This window comes from Stylophora pistillata, chromosome 6 (genome assembly GCF_964205215.1).
Source record: "Stylophora pistillata chromosome 6, jaStyPist1.2, whole genome shotgun sequence".
Lineage (NCBI taxonomy): Eukaryota > Metazoa > Cnidaria > Anthozoa > Scleractinia > Pocilloporidae > Stylophora > Stylophora pistillata.
The window spans coordinates 34,964,440-34,982,579 of NC_142524.1; the positions used below are offsets into that span (position 1 = coordinate 34,964,440).

General features: G+C 37.6%; 2 protein-coding genes across 11 annotated transcripts in view; one reads left to right on the forward strand and one right to left on the reverse strand.

Annotated features, from left to right (window-relative positions):
* LOC111318956 (uncharacterized) overlaps positions 1–1,688 on the forward strand; it is a 28,160-nt gene extending 26,472 nt beyond the window's left edge. For all 10 annotated transcript variants that reach the window (XM_088762894.1, XM_088762897.1, XM_088762901.1 and 7 more), the window contains one exon: positions 33–1,688. In XM_088762894.1, the coding sequence (XP_088619020.1) occupies positions 33–155 (123 nt within the window). In that variant the 3' untranslated portion in view covers positions 156–1,688. The remainder of the gene's footprint in view (positions 1–32) is intronic.
* On the reverse strand, positions 1,490–16,565 carry LOC111319347 (apoptosis-resistant E3 ubiquitin protein ligase 1). Its single transcript, XM_088762906.1, has 19 exons — positions 16,242–16,565; positions 15,277–15,669; positions 13,637–13,845; positions 12,245–12,482; positions 11,595–11,758; positions 10,447–10,615; positions 8,699–8,952; positions 8,529–8,606; positions 8,092–8,233; positions 7,241–7,359; positions 6,762–6,840; positions 6,517–6,629; positions 5,893–6,072; positions 5,224–5,349; positions 4,671–4,800; positions 4,001–4,059; positions 3,800–3,886; positions 3,019–3,194; positions 1,490–2,848 (listed from the first exon to the last, which is right to left on the reverse strand). Exons 1-19 carry the CDS (start codon positions 16,393–16,395, stop codon positions 2,746–2,748), a joined length of 2,973 nt encoding a protein of 990 aa, XP_088619032.1. The 5' UTR covers positions 16,396–16,565; the 3' UTR covers positions 1,490–2,745.
* Positions 16,566–18,140: the final 1,575 nt, after the last annotated feature.

Genomic DNA, 18,140 nt, shown 5'->3' on the forward strand with positions numbered 1-18,140 from the left:
AGAAACTAGAGTTTTCTCGTTTGTCCTTCCAGGTTGATCTGGCTGATATCAAGACTCAGTACCAAAAGAAGACTGGACAACCTCTGAAAGATGTTGTCGCGAAAAAAATGAAAGGAGACCTCGAGAAAATTCTTCTACAACTTCTGGGCAATTGACGATAGAACGATTAGAATTATAGTGAAAAAATTCAATTGAGAAACTTTGAAGCTCAACATCACTTAATTGAGGTGTTGAGTTTTCTCCCTAAGTAAAGCTTCAACTTGTGGCTTTAATACGAACCTCTTTGAAGGCGGGTTACGACCGTTGCTCATCTAGCCTTAAAATTAAAATTGTCAAGAATTTAAATCTAAAAATGGAATTTTGTTGTTCGATTGGGTTCCCTGTGATGCTGTTTTGTCACGCACTGCGTTTGAAAGTTTTTCTGTTTCGTCCAAACCTAACTCGCGCTCGGTCATGTCGAATCGTGAATATGTCAGGAGGATGGAGACAAGTTTTATGACGTATTTCAGTGCGAGTAGAATGCAGTACAAGGAACCCAATGAAATTGAACCTACAAAACACGTCGTATCGTACAAAATAACAATATTACATTTTGCTCCGGACGAATCTTCGGTGCTCAAAATATTTTTTGAATTTCGCCTCTTACATAAGTTAGGCTTTGTACTAAATTATATATAAAGCAAATTGTCGCTTGGGGCATCACCCCCCCCAGGGAAAGCTCAGTCGTTAATTGTAATGAATTTACCCCTTAATTAATTCCTTAATTAATTAATTAATTAATTACAAAAAGGGTTGGAATATTGGAGAATTAATATAAAATACTCAAATCAGACTTAATTTGCGTCATATTAAGGGCGTATCCCGTACTGTTTGAAATTCAAAAGAAATTTAGACGCTTTATTTTGAGTTATTGTTAGTGTCGAGGTAGCTTTAGAAAAGTGGTGTGATTGTATTGAATATTGTTGGTGGCTGCAAAGGTTGGGGTGATATTTATTTTTCTTTTTTTTTGTTTTAACAATCAGTTTTATCGGAAAGTAACGGTATACACTGCTTAAGTAGTGTGTTAAGCGCAATTGAAAAACACGAGAGCCAATTCTGAAGGGAGTTCCTCTGAGCTGCTGTCGGTTCGGTTGAAACTTAAGGTAGAGTAAATAAAGCTTTCGTTTCGCTGCTCTACTTCGAAAACAGTTCACCGAACTGGTAGTTGAACCACTCTCAGGAATGATCACTGTCTTAAATCTCCTTACAATTTTGACTGTTAAGCAAATAGGTAGTGAAAGGCAAGACAATCTTCCACTGAGAGAGGGGTATTGCCTGAATATAACATCAACCGAGGATAAAGACAAGAGACAATTAAGAAAATCTTCCTTAATTGAGGAATCGAGGTTCTGAGGAGTGACGGACGACGCTACCTGGTTATATACCATCGCAACACGTCTTAGCGTTTTCGGAGATAGACATGAAAGATTCAAGACTAAACAGAATTAAATCGGTGTATTTGTAGTGTTTATTACGGGTTTTGTCAAAAGTGCTTCACGTCTTCCTTTGCTCGATTTGATTCAGACATCCTACGCGACGTGGATGAGTTATAGCTGTCAAGAAATGAAGCACGAATAGTGAGATTGTGTAGTTACCCCTAAAATCACTGTATGTACTATCGACAGAACAATTAAACCGTTCTTTCCCAACGGGGCTGTAGTGTGGTAATGGTAAAAATAGTAAAACCACACCCAAATGAGTTTCTTCGAACCTTCGGGGAGTCCACACCCATAACGAATATGCCTCGTGTGGGAAGATCCGTATGAGTTGTCACGTGAACCGCAGTGTGACTCTTAAGAAGTATTCGGTAAACAAAGTACAAAGGGAGGGGTGACAGGCTGAGACTGAACTGTAATAGTAATAGTAATCAAAGTTTAATGTCGTGGGGCATGGTTACCCATATTGCCCGAGCCAGAGGCTCGCGTATGAAACGCAAGACAACAACCCACCCATCCCACCCCCGGGGAGGACATCCATCACACAGTAATCTCGTGCGTGGAAGATTAACGTCTCCTACCCCTAACCCTTCAGGAGACGGGACCTCCATTTATCCGTTCCTATCCGAGAAGATTAGAATATCTAACTATTTCTTGATGTGAGAAAGGCAGCATATTCTCCTCAATTATTTTAAGACCTTGAGTGTTGGTCCGGTCGGGGCTCGAACCCTCGACCTCCCGCACATCAGTCCAGCGCTCTGTCCATCGAGCTAACCGGGAGGCGGTTATAAAATCGCAATTCCATCTTTAATAAGAAAAAGTTGTTTTGAGTATCGTGTAATACAAAACTATCAGACGGGTTCGAGCAGACCCTTTTACAAAACTACTTTGCTTTGTCTACATTGTGACCAATTTCATAAAATTATTTTCTAACCCAGTTATGGTCACAGAATGGTTATGTCAGTGCTGTTAGTTCTGCGGCTATCAGAACTCTTGAGACTATTTCCTACAGAAATTACAAGCGATGCTTTACTCCATAAGCCTTAAGCTTTCGTAGGACTCTATTTCACGCACTCTGGGGATCTGAGGCGACTTGCGTTCTTGTTCCTTCTCCAGATGCTTAACAAGGCGTAAATACCTTTGGAGAAAATCCTTTCCGATCATAGAAATCCAAGGGTCTGTACACTAGAGCATGTCTTAACCCCAGTCCTTGACCCACAGTTATATATTTTTTGAAGCACGGCTAAACGATCTTGTTAATTCTCCATTCTTAGGCAAAACCAAATCCTTCGCTCCCCTCGTTTATGGCAAGTAAAAGTTTTTCTTGCATCTCTTTGAACGACGAGTAGGATGGTAAACAGAGCTGGTTAAAACTGCAATCAAGGAAAGGTTTTTTTTTTTAATCGTTTTGGAGTCAAAACCGTTCATTCTTAAGTAACCTGTAAAAACTCGAGCTACGCCTGGGCCGAGACACACACAACGGCAAGTTCGTTCCCAGGATCCTCACCTTCAAGCTACGTAGCGGTTTGTAGACTGTACTTACCAGGTATGTGCTGTAGGTAGTGCGTTTGTAAGAGGTGCATACGAGATCTGTATTTGTGGTGAAAGCTCGGCAAATCCCCCAGGGGGAAGCTGAGAGGAACCTGTGATAAACTGAACCAGTCGCGCTAGCTCTTCTTGAGTAAAACTTGTCACAATCGTCCAAAACCATTCCAAAGTCTGAAAAAGGTAGAAAAACTCTATAAATTATACTTTGTAGCTAATGAGCACTTGAAAATACCCTCGCCACTACGTCCGTCCCGTTTGGGCCGCTAAACTTTCAGTTGTCGCTTTATTCATCGGGCCCCCTCATTTCATCCCGGAAAAAGCAGGCTATTACGCAGACGAATTTTTACAAAGGGAAGATTGGTGAGGTTAAAAGGAGGCAAAGAGTTTTGGAAATATGGTAACGCTTTAGTGAACGCATCACAGAGTTAAGTTTCGAAGCAAGCGCTACGTTGCAACAGAATTACGAGACAAAACGGCTCTGACCTGTTGCGGAAACTATCAACGTATTGAAAATTTTAGATCAAGCAAGTCACCCTGGTGTTTTATACTCATCGCTCCTGATTGGTCTGGGGAACTCACGCCATGCACCCTTTCAACCAATAAGATGCAAGAACAAAACCGACTGCCACTACATCACTTGCGTTTTCTCGCGCCTTCGGCAGTTTGTTCGTTCGACTGACCATTATAACAGCGCTCCAAACAAGACACTGACTTTCATGGAACATTGCCTATAACAGCGCTCTAACTACCCAACTAAATACTAATTTTACCTTTACCTTTCTAAATGGTCCCAAACAATGTAGAACAGTGTGATTATTTTGGAAATCTGTAACACTGATGTTTCCAGTCCCACACATCAAAAGCTGCAGAATATAGAAAAAATTAAAACTGAGACTTGCAACTAAAAAATTAACCCAAAATATAACCAAATTGAAAATGATGTACGGTTGAAGAGTATTGGTCACAAAGCACGTTACCTCAAGCTCGTATTCATCGAATGCACTCAGTAAACTGTCTGGAACCATTTCATTCAAACCTACACGGAGACAAAAAAAATATTGATTACCCTATTTGTCGCGCTCCATTGACATTGACCAATGTTCCTCCGTCTTGCGTACTGTGACCTATTTTTGCCTTGAGTTTGTACGAACTGCAGGACCTCGTAGTTTTTTCGGTTTTTGGTTTTTGGGTCGCCACGTTGAGATAAATGTTTGAACTCAGCAGTCTTTATTTTGTGTTACCCTTGTTTGTGACTTACCCTTGTTTTGTGACTTACTTGTTTGTCACTTACAGTTACGGTCAGTGTTCTAAAACCTTTTTCACAATCAAGATCTCAATGTCGGTTCTCCTTACCATTCGCCGTATATTATAGACATTGGTGTAAAATCACCAAAAGACGTCTTCTGATTAATTTTTTCTCTCTTCTTTTTGCCTCGGGAACTTGAATAGTCAATCTCTTTACCAGGTTCTCTCCTCCTTTCCGCCCAAGGAAGAGGAGAGATCTTGGGACAAAGTGGGTGCATAAACAACTATTGAAAAACGCTACGCAAAAATTGGAGTGGACCAATGGACCATGAGCAAAGTGAAAAAAAAAAAAAAAAAAAAAAAAACTTAATGACGAAGTGCATAGTGTTTATTTAATCGTACCTTTCACAAAAGCCTCGATCTCCTGTTTGACTGAGGATGCCAGACGATACTGAGCTAATAAGTCTAAATATTCTCTTTTGTTTGATTCTGTTACTGGTATCTGAGCTCCACCTGGTTTCAAATCCTCCAACTAGGGTAAAAAAAAAAAAGAAAAAAAAAAACCATAGTAACTGTTTAAAAACCACTCTATGGGTATATTACCGCTTCTCTTGACCTATCTCCAAAAAGGAAGGTTTTGACGACTCTGGTGCAAAACAGGACGCAGGAATCATTCCCCAGTTAGTAGAGCATGTGGACTCCGAAAATCGGGATATCTGAGCTTCGGATTCTCGAAGAAAACTCAGACTTTTTTAATATGCTTCACGCTTGTTACAACTGTTTCACATTTTCTTTCATATCAGACAAGAATTAATGAAGACATGTTCTCGTTTTAAACACTGACAATTCAAGTTGCAAGTATAATAAAAAATGGTTACAAAAAATGTACCAAAGAAAGAGAAAACAGAGATGCGTAAAAACAAATGTTTAAGAATTCGAAGGATCTTCATCCCACCTTCTCTACGCGCCCCTGCTGATCGTACACCTCCTCTGCAAATACTAGTGCCAAGTCCTCCGGGTCATTCTCTTCGATGAATTTGATTTTGCTCCGATAGTAGTCCTTGTCATCAATCTCGAAGTACTTTTTTCGGGGATTGAAAACTATGTATTAGTTGAAAAATGTTCACACAAAACATTAAACATGGATCAGACAAATGTAACAACTTTGTAATCAAACGAAACTCCGCCACAGCTTATGCAGTCTCCTTGCAAGTGTTCTTTTATATGCCACGCAACGCTCGAGCGTTGCGTGTCATCTTAAGACTGGCTGGTAAAGAAGATAACCGGAAAAAGTGGAAGCACATCTCGCCAACACATCTTGAAAAATGGTACGTACATTTCCCAAAATAGTCATATGCAGTAACGACCTCGGCCAAGAATCGCACTATGCACAATAATGTTTGTATTTTCCAAAGCCACTGAGGAAAAAAATCCTACATGAGCGCAAAATGGAATACACTTGTTTAAAAAGGAGAGGCATAAAACCAGATTCTTGCCTCAGCTTGCTCGACTGTTTGATTTGTCTTTTCGCCTCTTCCCGACACCTCCCCCCTACCGTCCGGAGTATAACTAGACTAAATGACTATACTTCTATCACATTTTTTGAAACAGATTGTTGTCTTACCCTATAGCTCACACGAAGACCAAGCAGTTGGGCCAGGAATGATCTGCTAAATCGTGCTTTCACATTTATTCTCCGAGTTGATCCCATGGCGGACTCGTACAAGCATTTTCCAACGATGCGTCCGGCGAACTCGTAAAACTTCAGTTTCAAATGAGCGGGTCTCCGCGGATTCGGGTGAACCTCGAACACCGAAAAAAGGAACAATGAACTTCATAACTATTCCTACCGGCGCCGAAGAATAACTCTAAAACCAGTTGGGTGAGAGTAAATTTGCATAAAATTGCTCTACTAAAAACCCTTCAGAAAGGCTGTGACGTAGTGGCTAGCGAGTTGGACCGATGATCCTGAGCTAAAGACACTGCTCCCCTGACACGGTCATTGTGTCGTGGTATTTGGAGAGTCACTTAATCTTTACAGTGCCTTTCACCATTGAGGAGTATAAAATGAGAAATAGAAAATCGTTTAAGAAACCTGACATGAGAATCTGGTGCGGAGAGAGAGCAAGCAAAATATGGGCAGCACTCGAAATTGCTCCACGCAGTTCAAGCCAAAAAGCAACGGTAGTTGTGAACTACAAGGCTACACCTTCTCAATAAGGCAAGAAATAAACGCTCTTTTACTCACCAGGGCTTGAGGATCATCAGCGTTAAAGCGACTGAAGAATCCAGCTTCGTGAGAAAATAGCGCCTTGCACAACAACTCAAACCACTCGCGCCGCAAACCGCCCCAGTCAACACCTTGAAAAATATCAGAGACAAAGATGGTTTTAAATATGATTACCTATCCTTTGCTGACCTGAGGTTCAATTTATCTTGTATTTCACAACTAGTAGCTTAAATCTACTCCGTGAAAAAATCTCCATAACCTACCTGGTTCGTCTTTAAATGTGATTTTAAAATATCGTAACCAGTCGCTGGAATATAATGTCTTCATTGTGGCTTGATAGGACTAAGGGAAAATAAAAACATTTTGTAGTTGTCAATTTTAGTCCACTTAAAATGGGTTGGGCTAGTTGGCCAAACTTGGCATGGGGGGGTTACCAATTAGACACTATTTACATCATGGCAAACACGAGCTATTCAGTACTAAAAAAATAATATAAGCAACCATACGTTAGTTTATTGGGTCGAATCTCACGTAGTCACAGAAATGTGCTGGTTTTAGGCCGTCTGCCATTGACTCGCATCACGAACAGAGGAACACGCGGTGCAGTGAGGATCTCTAAATACTTTCGACGGCATCCATATTTGGACAAACTCATTAAAAAAAATGTCAAGGGACGAGTTTTTCTCAAAATATTTCGGTCCCGGTGCATATTAAACAACGTAGCTCGTTATGCTCAACTTACACTCTGCAAGAGTTTACGTCGGACTATCTTCAAGTTCACTTCACCCGTTTTGCGTCCGTGGTAATTAATTAATTCACGATAAAAGAATTCCTGCTTGTCTTTAAAGCTTTCTGACCCTCCTGTGAAAGAAAGTTAAAATGCAAGTTATGGTAAAGTATGGAAAAAGTTGAAAAAACTGAAAATGCAAAAGATCTGTAATTCATTTGTCACATGCTATGTCATCAAAAAGTCACGAAACTACACCTTTTAGTAACTAAGTGTACAATATTTAACGGCTGAGCAGTGCTTAAAGTAAAAAGTGCGGTCAAGATTAGACAACGGCTTCAAAGGACTCAAAGGGTACTGAGTTGGTTTTACTTTACTTTCTTCTACGATTGGTCCAGAAAAATTGCGTCACTTTCTCAACCAATCAAATTAAAAACTGACACCTGTCGCGATTTGGTCGCCCGCGTTTTCCCGCGTTTTCCCGCGTTTTCCCGCGTTTTCCCGCGTTTTCCCGCGCCTCAGCCATTTCCTTGTTTCACTTGATTTCTCATTGGCTCATTGTGATGCTGACCGTTCTTCTAATTGGAGGCTGTGATTACTTTGAATTTGGTTCAACGCAAGTGTTCTACTTTGAGGTTCGAGTTAAAAGCGTCTCGGTTACCGGTTGGTATATCCTCAAAACTTTGACCCGACGGGTCAACTTCTCCATCTTCCAAGGTCCCTGCTACTGTTCTGCTTTTTCTTATCTTAACAAACTAGTATTTTGTTGCTTTCTTTGGGTGAAAAGGCATTTCGTGCATTGCGACGACAAAAACATCATTAAAAACAACTTAACATAGCTCTTTTGAATCATTTGCTCAACTGACCTATTTTGGTGAGCAAAAGCCTTGAGAAGGTCGCCACCAACACATTTCTTTCCTTACACATAACAGTGATGGGAGGCTGGGAACCATCGTCTACAGTAAACGCTGGGTGATCTACACTGCGGTCAGGGGGGTGCAGAATAATCTGAGGGAGGTGTGGGTACATAAAAATTTAGTGTCCAGTATTTTTCATAACCAGTTATAAACACGAGAAGTTCCTCTCATTATAATGATTTGACTGAACAAATAGATTGAAGTAATTTAGTTTTGCATGCGTAAAGAAAAATGGTATTTGGAAACATCAGATGAAGGATCTTGATTCAGGTCAAAAGACGATTTACCCTCTTATAGGGATTTTTACTTTAAAACAAAAAATTTGTAAAAAAATATAGCTTGTAACTCTCAGAAGATAAAAAAAAGCACAACACAAAACAACATACCTTTGTTGCGGGCCGAACTCGAAATCCATACAATCTATGTGGAATAATCTTCATGTAAAATTCTTTGATTTGTAATTGCTGCAAATTAAAGAAAAACACTTGAAAAAAATCCTTTATGATATTGTTGCTTGAACTTTGTAAAAAGTAAGCAAGGAAACTTAAAAACACACCTTTTTGGAGATGTAACAGTAGACTTTGCGAGACTTTTTCAGGCCAGCGGTATTCAATCCTGTTATAGCAAATGAAGCATGTTCAAAATTGCTAGATGGCCTTCTTGCCCCAGAAGGCATTTTGGGTGTGGCAGGGGCGCTTGAGCCAGAGGGTGCGGCTGGAGATGTATCATCGCTTGTCAATTGATATGCTTCATACCAAACATTCCAACACTTATTCTTTATATTCTTGTTGACATGTTCAGCATCTTTGGCTAAATATGTGTATAAAGAAAAGTAAAAAAACAAAACCTTTATTGACATTTCTTCTAAAATACTATAGGGAAGGGAAACTGAATCAGGTTATGCAACTTGTCTAAGAGGGAGAGATGCAAATGAAAAAAAAATTGATCCTTCTTTAACTTTGATACAGCACTCATTCTCAATCACAAATGCAGCAGATCAGACAAACTCTTCAAACAGTTATCAAATAAGTTTTTTAAGGTACAATCTAGTCATGGCTGGCCACACAACCCAGCCATGATTAAACAAATCAAATCAGTTGAATGCAATACCATGGGAGATGATCCTTCATTTTACTTAGTAAGTAAGTAAATAAGTAAACTTTATTTGATAAGTAGGTTGAGATTGTTTGGCAGCCAAAGGGCTGATGTGGACCTACTATACACAATCAAAATTTGACAAACACAAAAAGATATTAACAAAAGAATAAAAGCTATGTACAGGGAGAAATCAATACATGTACATGCAAAAAAACTGAGATTTACAAGAGCCTAATTGAAATAATAATATAATACCAGAAATTAAAATGCTTAACAGTATATAAAATCATCTTTTTTTGAGGTGATCAAATTACTTCTTGGGTAATTACCAATTATTCTACAAGTGCGCGTTGGATATGAGGTTGGATATGAGGTGATAGATAGCATAGTGCATAGCGCCAAGTTGGCAGTAATCATCTCATATCCAACAAGTGCGAGTGGAATAATTGTTTTATTAAAAACGTTAAATTAAATTATTATATTTTATTAAATTTGTTAGCTCCCTTTTAATTTTAAGCTGACACATATGCTTACCATATTTGTAGATTATGGTATATTGGCTCATATACCATAATGGCTAAGCCAATAAAAAGTCTTTAATTGCATTATCCAATGATCCGATTTTTAACAATGTGATATATACCTATGCGTTATTAACCAAGCATGAGGTCAAGATGGCTGGATATTGGCCAAGTTCTTTTTTCACATTTTTATGGATCAAGAGGAAGTCAAGGTCTACAAAAATGTGAAAAAGAACGAGGCTAATGTCCAGCCATCTTGACCAAACAGGCTTGGTAAATAAAGGATTTATTATACTGCAAAAAGATTTTGCTTTATTAAGAATTAAGAAGAACTTGTTTACTACGAGAGCTGGGAAAAAAAGCCAGCTATGTTTGAAGCACAAAAAACTCATGAGAGTCGTTTCTGTTTTCTTTGTTTTGACTATCTTCTGCCACTTTTTTCCTTTTCCATTGCTGACATTGTCCAAGAATTACAAACATAGTTCTAATTCAATTTTTTTCAAGCACAGGATCAATGTGGGCAATCCCAAGTGGGCAGAATGGGCCTATCTTGCCCACTTGGGTAGCCAATCAGAACACAGGATTCACTTCATCTTGCCTACAGGCACTGTGAGTGATGCAATAAAAATTCTTACAACACTATAAGCTGAACAAAACAAGTAACAAACACAAATTTTGCTCTTACAATTGAGGGATATGACTGTCAGCTGTCCTTGATTCAGCATAACTCCATTATATTTAACCACTGCATTGAAGCAACCTTCATCATCCAGCTTTATATGGAGCACATTATTCTTGTCATATCCATCAGGAAGAATCACAAGTTCAGGATCTGTTTTTTCACTGCTTCCAATCTGACAAAATAATTGAAAGAAAAACACATAGGTCAACTAATAGAAAAATATCCAGAGACTAGAAAGCTTAAAATGCTATCAACAGGTGAAGGGTATAACAAAAACATACTTTGGTTTCAGGAACTTATTTTAAAATACTTTCAGCTTTTTACACCTTAAAAAAACTCACCAGGCTACAATATACAATGAGAAAAATTTTATCTTTCCTAAAACAAGTTATTTACTACAGTATATATCTTAACAAATCATTCACCTACTAAAAAGCTTGTTTTTTGTAAATGCTGTCTATCTAATATATATGAATAAAGGCTGATAGTTTCAAAAGAAACTGTTTGGGGCTGCGTCGGTGGGAGTAACGAAATAATTTGGATATATCAACAAAGTTGAAATGGTAAATTGGCCACCGTAATGATTACAAAAGCTGACGTTTCGAGTGTTAGCCCTTCGTCAGAGCGAATAGAGGAATTGTGGGTTGTGTGTGCTTTTAAAGGCAGAAAATGGAGCTACGTTATTGGTGAGAGCATGGCAACGAGAAAAGCATGAATAAATTAGTGGAATGAAAAGCATTCATTGATCCCTGTGGGATTTAGACTGCCGGTTTGCTCCATTTTCTGCCTTTAAAAGCACACACAACCCACAATTCCTCTATTCGCTCTGACGAAGGGCTAACGCTCGAAACGTCAGCTTTGGTAATCATTACGGTGGCCAATTTCCCATTTCAACTTTGTTGATATATCCAAATTATCTAATATATATGTTGCAGTTAAAAATTAAATTCAGGGAAAAAAATTTTAACCTAGGTTGAATTTCAATTCTCTTTGTCTCCAAGCCCTAATTGTGAATAATAAGGGCTCGGAGACAAAGGGAATTGAAATTCAACCTAGGTTAAAATTTTTTTACCTGAATTTAATTTTTAACTGCAACGTATACATTGAGTTGTAGTGAGCACTTTAATTGATTTAGCAATTCTCTCTCCTACCTCAGTTATTTCTACACAATAGGAGTGAACATCTTGAACTGAAAGTGGACAGACATTCCCAAACTTGTCGCAAGCCTCAACAGTGAGAGGAGTGTATATCCCTTGTTGCACTTCCAGCAGTGAGCTGCCTTCTAAAATACTGCATTTGGATGGATCGACCACATCTGCCAGTCAGAGTAACATCAAATATGAAATGTATTTGGAAACAGCATGATCACTTTGGAATCCAGTGACAACAAGGATAAAAAAATTCTTCAAAAGAAACAAAAATACATCATAGGATTGGGTGAAAAGGCATGTAACCACTTCCTTTCCCCCTCCCCCCCCCCCACCCCCAAAGTACTATTGCATCAGAAGCTACAGCCACAATTTAATCAGATTTCCTTCACAGTTTTCAAGTACCTCTTGGGTGGACAGAGGGCACTGTCAGAAAGAGAAAGAGAGAGAGAGAGAGAGAGAGAGAGAGAGAGAGAGAGAGAGAGAGAGAGAGAGAGAGAGAGAGAGAGAGAGAGAGAGTTCCATACACAAAACCCAGTGACCATTGTAGAGTTAGAATCTGGTCATTTCTATCCTGAGCCCAACACATCAACAAATTACCACCACATCTCCTATCCCTAAAAAACATCTTAAGTTGTGTAAGAATACAGAACCTGGTAAAAATGTTTTTGTGAAAGGACTGCCTCTGATTGGTTTCCCCTTAACCAGAACAGATATTTTATAGGCTCCAGCCTCTCGGACAGTAAAGGAAACTCTCAAGGCATTTCCATCTCTCCACTTCTCTCCACCATATTCACGTGAGGACACAATGAAATTATTGTTGTGCATTATTTCAACAAGGATGTAATCTTCTTTTGAAACAGAATAAGGAGTGGCATTCATTCTGTAAAACTAAAAGAAAAAGAAAAAAACAGCAAGAGTTACTTCTTATTTGACACTTTTAATCTCGTTTTCATTTTACCTCTAGTAATGAAGTTTTTCTCTTGCTAATTAGCTGATCTCTGAGTAACAAATTTATCAAGAGCTTAATAAGAAAAAAAAACCAGTCCATGGCTAGTCTGACGTGGGAATGAATTTACTGCATGATGTAATACAGCATGTTCTTTCCCCAAATTTGTAATTCAGGTAGCTGGCCAGCTATAACAAAGAATGATTCCAGGCTGCATTATGGTGATGAGCAATACCAACTGTTGAAAGGTTTGCAAATGGTCTAGCACTGATAATATTAGTGCCAGATCCCTTTCAAGCAAAAAAAACATAGTGCCTTTATGCTATATACAATACAAAGTCCTGTTATTAACCCTTTAAGCCCTAATGTGCCATTAATGGCACTCTTACATGGCGGTATCTTATTCCTAAGAATGCCATTGCACTCTGAGGCCTACATGTATTTTGACCAATAAAAAGACCCGTTGTATCATTGTTAGGTGATTCTATTGTATTTCATCCCATAGGAAAGGGCGTAAGCTTTCATTTAACCAAACAAAATCATCACAATGTTTCTCAGTGTCACACTGAAATTTGCTGATGTAGTGAGATAGCGGCTTTAATAATAATTATTATAATAATAATAATAATTGTTATTATTATTATTATTTTTAGAGAACTGCTTTTTGTGAGATATTTTTAAGGAAAAATCTATTATTATTATTAAGTTAATACCGAAGAGATTCAAAACTTTTCTCTCAGTTACAGACTTTTTATACTTGTTTTGTAATATTTATACCTTAATTATGATCATCATTATGATTATTATAAGAAGTGTGTATCCATGAGCTTTTCTGGAATTTTTACTGGACATTTTGACGCATTTGTTTTCGATTTTTAAGCATTTTATCATTATTTTTGTAAATACTTTTAGTGATTATAGTGAATAAAGAATTATTTTATTATTAAAAAATACTAATAATAATAACAATAATAATAATTTAAAAATAATAATAATTATAATAATAATAATAATAATGGCTTTGAGCAAGACCGAGACCAAGACCGAAAAATAGCTCTCATCAAGCTCACTCTTTTATACATATTACAGCAAATACCTTGAGGATAAATGACATTGATTCACCCACAACATGAGGATCTTCCCACTCCCAAATAACTTTTGTAAATGAAGGTTCAAGGGCCAAGCCAAGTATATATCCAAAGAAAGAGGACTTGTGTTGCCTACTTCTGGATATGATTCTAAAGAATCCAACACTGAGACAAACCAAGACTGCTATGCTGCCTGCCATGACAAGAATAACTTGACCTATAAATGGAGACGTTCACTGTATTAGTCACCCATCCTGACAACCTCAAATTATTCGGGGGTATGTTAAATATGAAAAAAATTACCTACTTTTTGAAATGGTATCAAAAACTTCAGGCCTTTTCTCTCCTTGAGAAAAAAAATCTTCAACATATTCTTTAAAACCTAAGCAAAAGTGTCATTTAGGAAGCTGTCTCAGGGTAAGGAACGTCCTCACCAACTCAATACTTAATAATGTAAGTGAGCTGATTAGTTCACAGTTCTCTGTTTCTTGGAAAATTATCTTGTCTAACTCAGGGGGAACCAGTGTTCTTCAGTGGAGTACTGTGCAACTTTGAAATATTGCAGATTTTAATTTTTTCAAATCCTTAAATTGTCAGTGATCCACATAATTAGTTCTACCTCTGAAAAAATCTGGAAACAAAACATTTACCATCTCTAGTCCAATAAAAACCCCAGGGTCCAGTTGTTCAATGGAAGATTAGCGCTAACCCACCAGGGCTGTGGTCTAGCAGCACCTGGTGGCCCTGTCACCTTACTTTTGCTCTTGGGCAACTCAGAAATCTTAGCTTTTTCATAGAAAGCATATGTTGGGCACCCTAGATTTCACAGTTTCAGAGTACTGGGTTCCCTTCAATTTCTCTTATAGCACAGCCTTGATCAAATCAGAGTTTCTTCATTCCTTAGTTCAAAAGCCTTTGAGGATAATTTTCTTTATTCTCTTTAACCCATCCCATCGTAAATTATAGACAAAAAAATTATGCTGAATTTCCTTTTAAAGCTTCCAGATCTGAAATCACATTTCACACCGGAAATTTCATCCTGGATTATCTCAATCCAGCTTTGAACAACACAGTCAAGAGGAATAAGCTGTTTATTCAATCACGTTCTCCTCTTTGGACCCCAGGGTCCAGTTGTTCAAAGGCCGATTAGCGTTAACCTAGGGTTAAATTTAATCCAGGTTTCTATATTTCTCTATTCAAAAGCCATTTTGGGATAATTTTCTCAATGCTTTTCCAACATTCAATTATCAAATTGTAGACAAATGGAATTGAACTAAATTTTCTTCTAAAACTTTTAGAACGGATAGCAGATTTCATTCTAAGCCTGGGTTATCTTAACCTAGCTTTGAACAACCTGGCCCACAGGTTCTGAGATTGCTTTCTCTAGGATGTAAAGGGAGCTGTAACTCAACAACAAGACAAGACAAGCTGAGAATATTACATTTCCTTATCATACTACTTGATCATAAAATTAAAAAAAAATGGCTCCCAGAAGTAATTTCTGTTATGTTACTTTGCAAAAATTGCTCCTGCAAACACAAAAACATTAAGAACTCATAGATAAACGTCCTGAAATTTTTAAAGTGAGATGGGTAGATATAGTGATAAGGAGGGGCCATGCTCTTTCATGACATGTAAAAGAACTCACCTACAAATTTTATGCTCCACCAAGAAAAAGAAAGTAATGTTAATACACCCTTCACAGGACGAGAATCTACAAAGTGACCTTGTTGCTTATTAACTTCCTCTTGAAGCTTTTTAAAATCATTATTGGTGACAATCTTTCTCAACAAATCAGATTTGTGCTTTTCTATCAATCTGTCCACACTGTTTATTCCTTGGGACAACAGTTTTGTGTAATAGGTATCCAAATTAATTTGTTGAAGCCAAGAAAGAAGTTGTAGTTCATATTTAGCTTGCTGTGCAGCCTCCTTTAGTCTTTCCTTCTCGGATGTTAATGTAAAAATCCCCCAAAATGACCCATGTCTTGTTAGGAACCTTTCAGCATCAAGGGTTGCAAACTTGGCTTTAGACAGAATACCTGTTAACAAAAAGATCATTATCATCAGCTATGAACTGCACGAAAAACTACTTTGAAAAGTTCACGATATCAGAGTCCAAAGTTGCCATCAGCTGGTAGCCAAGTTAAAGCAAACTGAAAATTGACTATTTGTCAACCAGAATTTTAACTTAGGTCACCAACCGACTACTAACTTAAAGTTTGATGTATGTCCCTACTAACCAACCAGTACCTTATCACTATAACTTGATTTCTCAAACTGTATAGATTACGCTATATGCTAAAAATTATCAAACAATGTCATATACTGACCGAATTCGAAGTAATGCATTAATTATGCTGCAGAAGAATTGAATGCGAAAAAAGCAAAAACAATGAGTGGGAAAGCCTCGAATATAATAACTCTATTTTAACCGTAATTAACTGCATATCTGAAATAGGTAATCTGGCATTTATCATCACTTGTCATGCACTAGATCATGGAAAAACAGTGGGAAGTGCTATTTAATAACATGCTATTTCAAGATATTTGATTACATCAAATAAATAAGTACGTACAATACTTAGTGTAAGGCACTAACTATAATACATACCAAATTTGTGCAATTTAGCCTCATAATTCAGAAGATCGTGCTGCTCTAACCAAGAATGTAACTCAGCTTTTTCCTCGCGAACAATGAAGTAAACTTGAATGCGATAAAACAGAAACCCCAAACCAAGAATCAAAACCGCGATCTTGTTCATCATCGTGGGTAAATATTAGACATCACCAAGCTCTAAGCCGCGATAAAGACGGTAGAGCCCTAATGTTATTCTCATTATCCACATAAATCAGGGTTTTCTGCTCGAATTTTACCTCGAATAGTTTGGGAGGTTTCACAAATTTCACACAAAATTTACAAATTACTTCAAATTCGTGGGCGCAAGTGCTGGTCAGTTGAAGGACGATCGCGTGACAACTCTGTTACTTTCGTGATGAGGGGTTCGTGACATCTGTATGTTTCATGTTGTAACGAAACTCTTTATTCGCACTATTTCAAGAGATTACTACAGATTATAAAAGTCAGAATATATAAGAAACAGTAAATTACATCAATAATCAAAAGTAAAATGTGCACAGTGACCAAAGTAGCATAGCTTTCGAGTTGGCCACTGTCACGTATAATTAACTGGTGTATCTCAACATTCAAATCAGAAATATATATAACAACTTTATTTTAAATAATAACATGTAACATATTATTATTAAAGAAGGGTTATAGAAGGGAGGAACTTAATCCTCATTGTAAACTATACCCCAGATATAAAAATTTAATACTATGCAATAGACATATACATACTGAAACATTTTACATACAGGCATATATCTATATAAATATAAAATCTAAATAAAGAAGACATATCTAAGATAACTAAATTGTTTAAGATTATAACTAAATAATGTATAATACATAGAATAATTTAATTTTTAGTCATAGAAATGGACAGAAACCGTCAGATAGATAAACGCTTTTAAACATCGTCGTTCGAAAATACATTTTTCCTTTTTTTAATGAAATTTTAAAAATATATGCACCCTTTTCGAATGTTTATGACCTGCGTTTTAGCTTTAGAAACAAAATATGTGAGATTTTGGGTTGGGAAGCGTTCTTAGTGATGTCACGTAAGACTCTCACGGACAAGGAAAGGCTTTTATTTGAGAATCGTTGCGTGACATCTCGAGAGTGACCATTTTTGGGCGATTTGCTTACCTGATCAAGCCTGCCTCCTTTTTCTCTGACCCAACCTCTTTCTTCGTTTGTATTTACTGACCTCCAGGGAAAGGTCAAGCTGTAATTACTATTTATGTGATCCCGGTGTCAGCCCTTCAACTTCTAGAACTGCTTCAAGGGCGGGAAACTTTTTTTTCGCGTGAGTCACTCTTTTAGACCAGTCACGGAACGGTGTGACAGTTAAATAACAATTGTTTTATTATACATTGTTTTAAAGGAAATAACGCCAAACGCATTATCGCAGCGAACACAGTTTATTTTCGAACACTCAAAAATGTACAACTGTGTGGTAAACAAATTTTCACTGTTTTTATAAAACAATCAAGTGCAGAAAAGTTAAATGCATTTCTAAAGAAACTATCATTGAAGAAAACCGTCGATCTTTTAGTATTTTCCGAATCTTTATCTTCAAGTAATTTCTCAATTTGTCGCTGGGTCGATGATGCGAATCGAGAAGCCATTCTTACTTCGCTGTCCGTGGACTTGACATTGCTCCACCGGAAATCATGCATTGCGCGCGCAACCTACAGATTATTCACTAATCTGCGGGTACAGATTAGTGAATAATCTGTGGGTTGCGCTGTTCCCCAGAATTAACTGTGCGCGTTTAGCCAATGAGAAGACAGATGGTGACTACAATGTATAATAATCACAATTCCGAATTAGTTCCATACTCAAAAGCGGAAGATGAGAATTTCTGCCATTCGAGAAAACAGAACT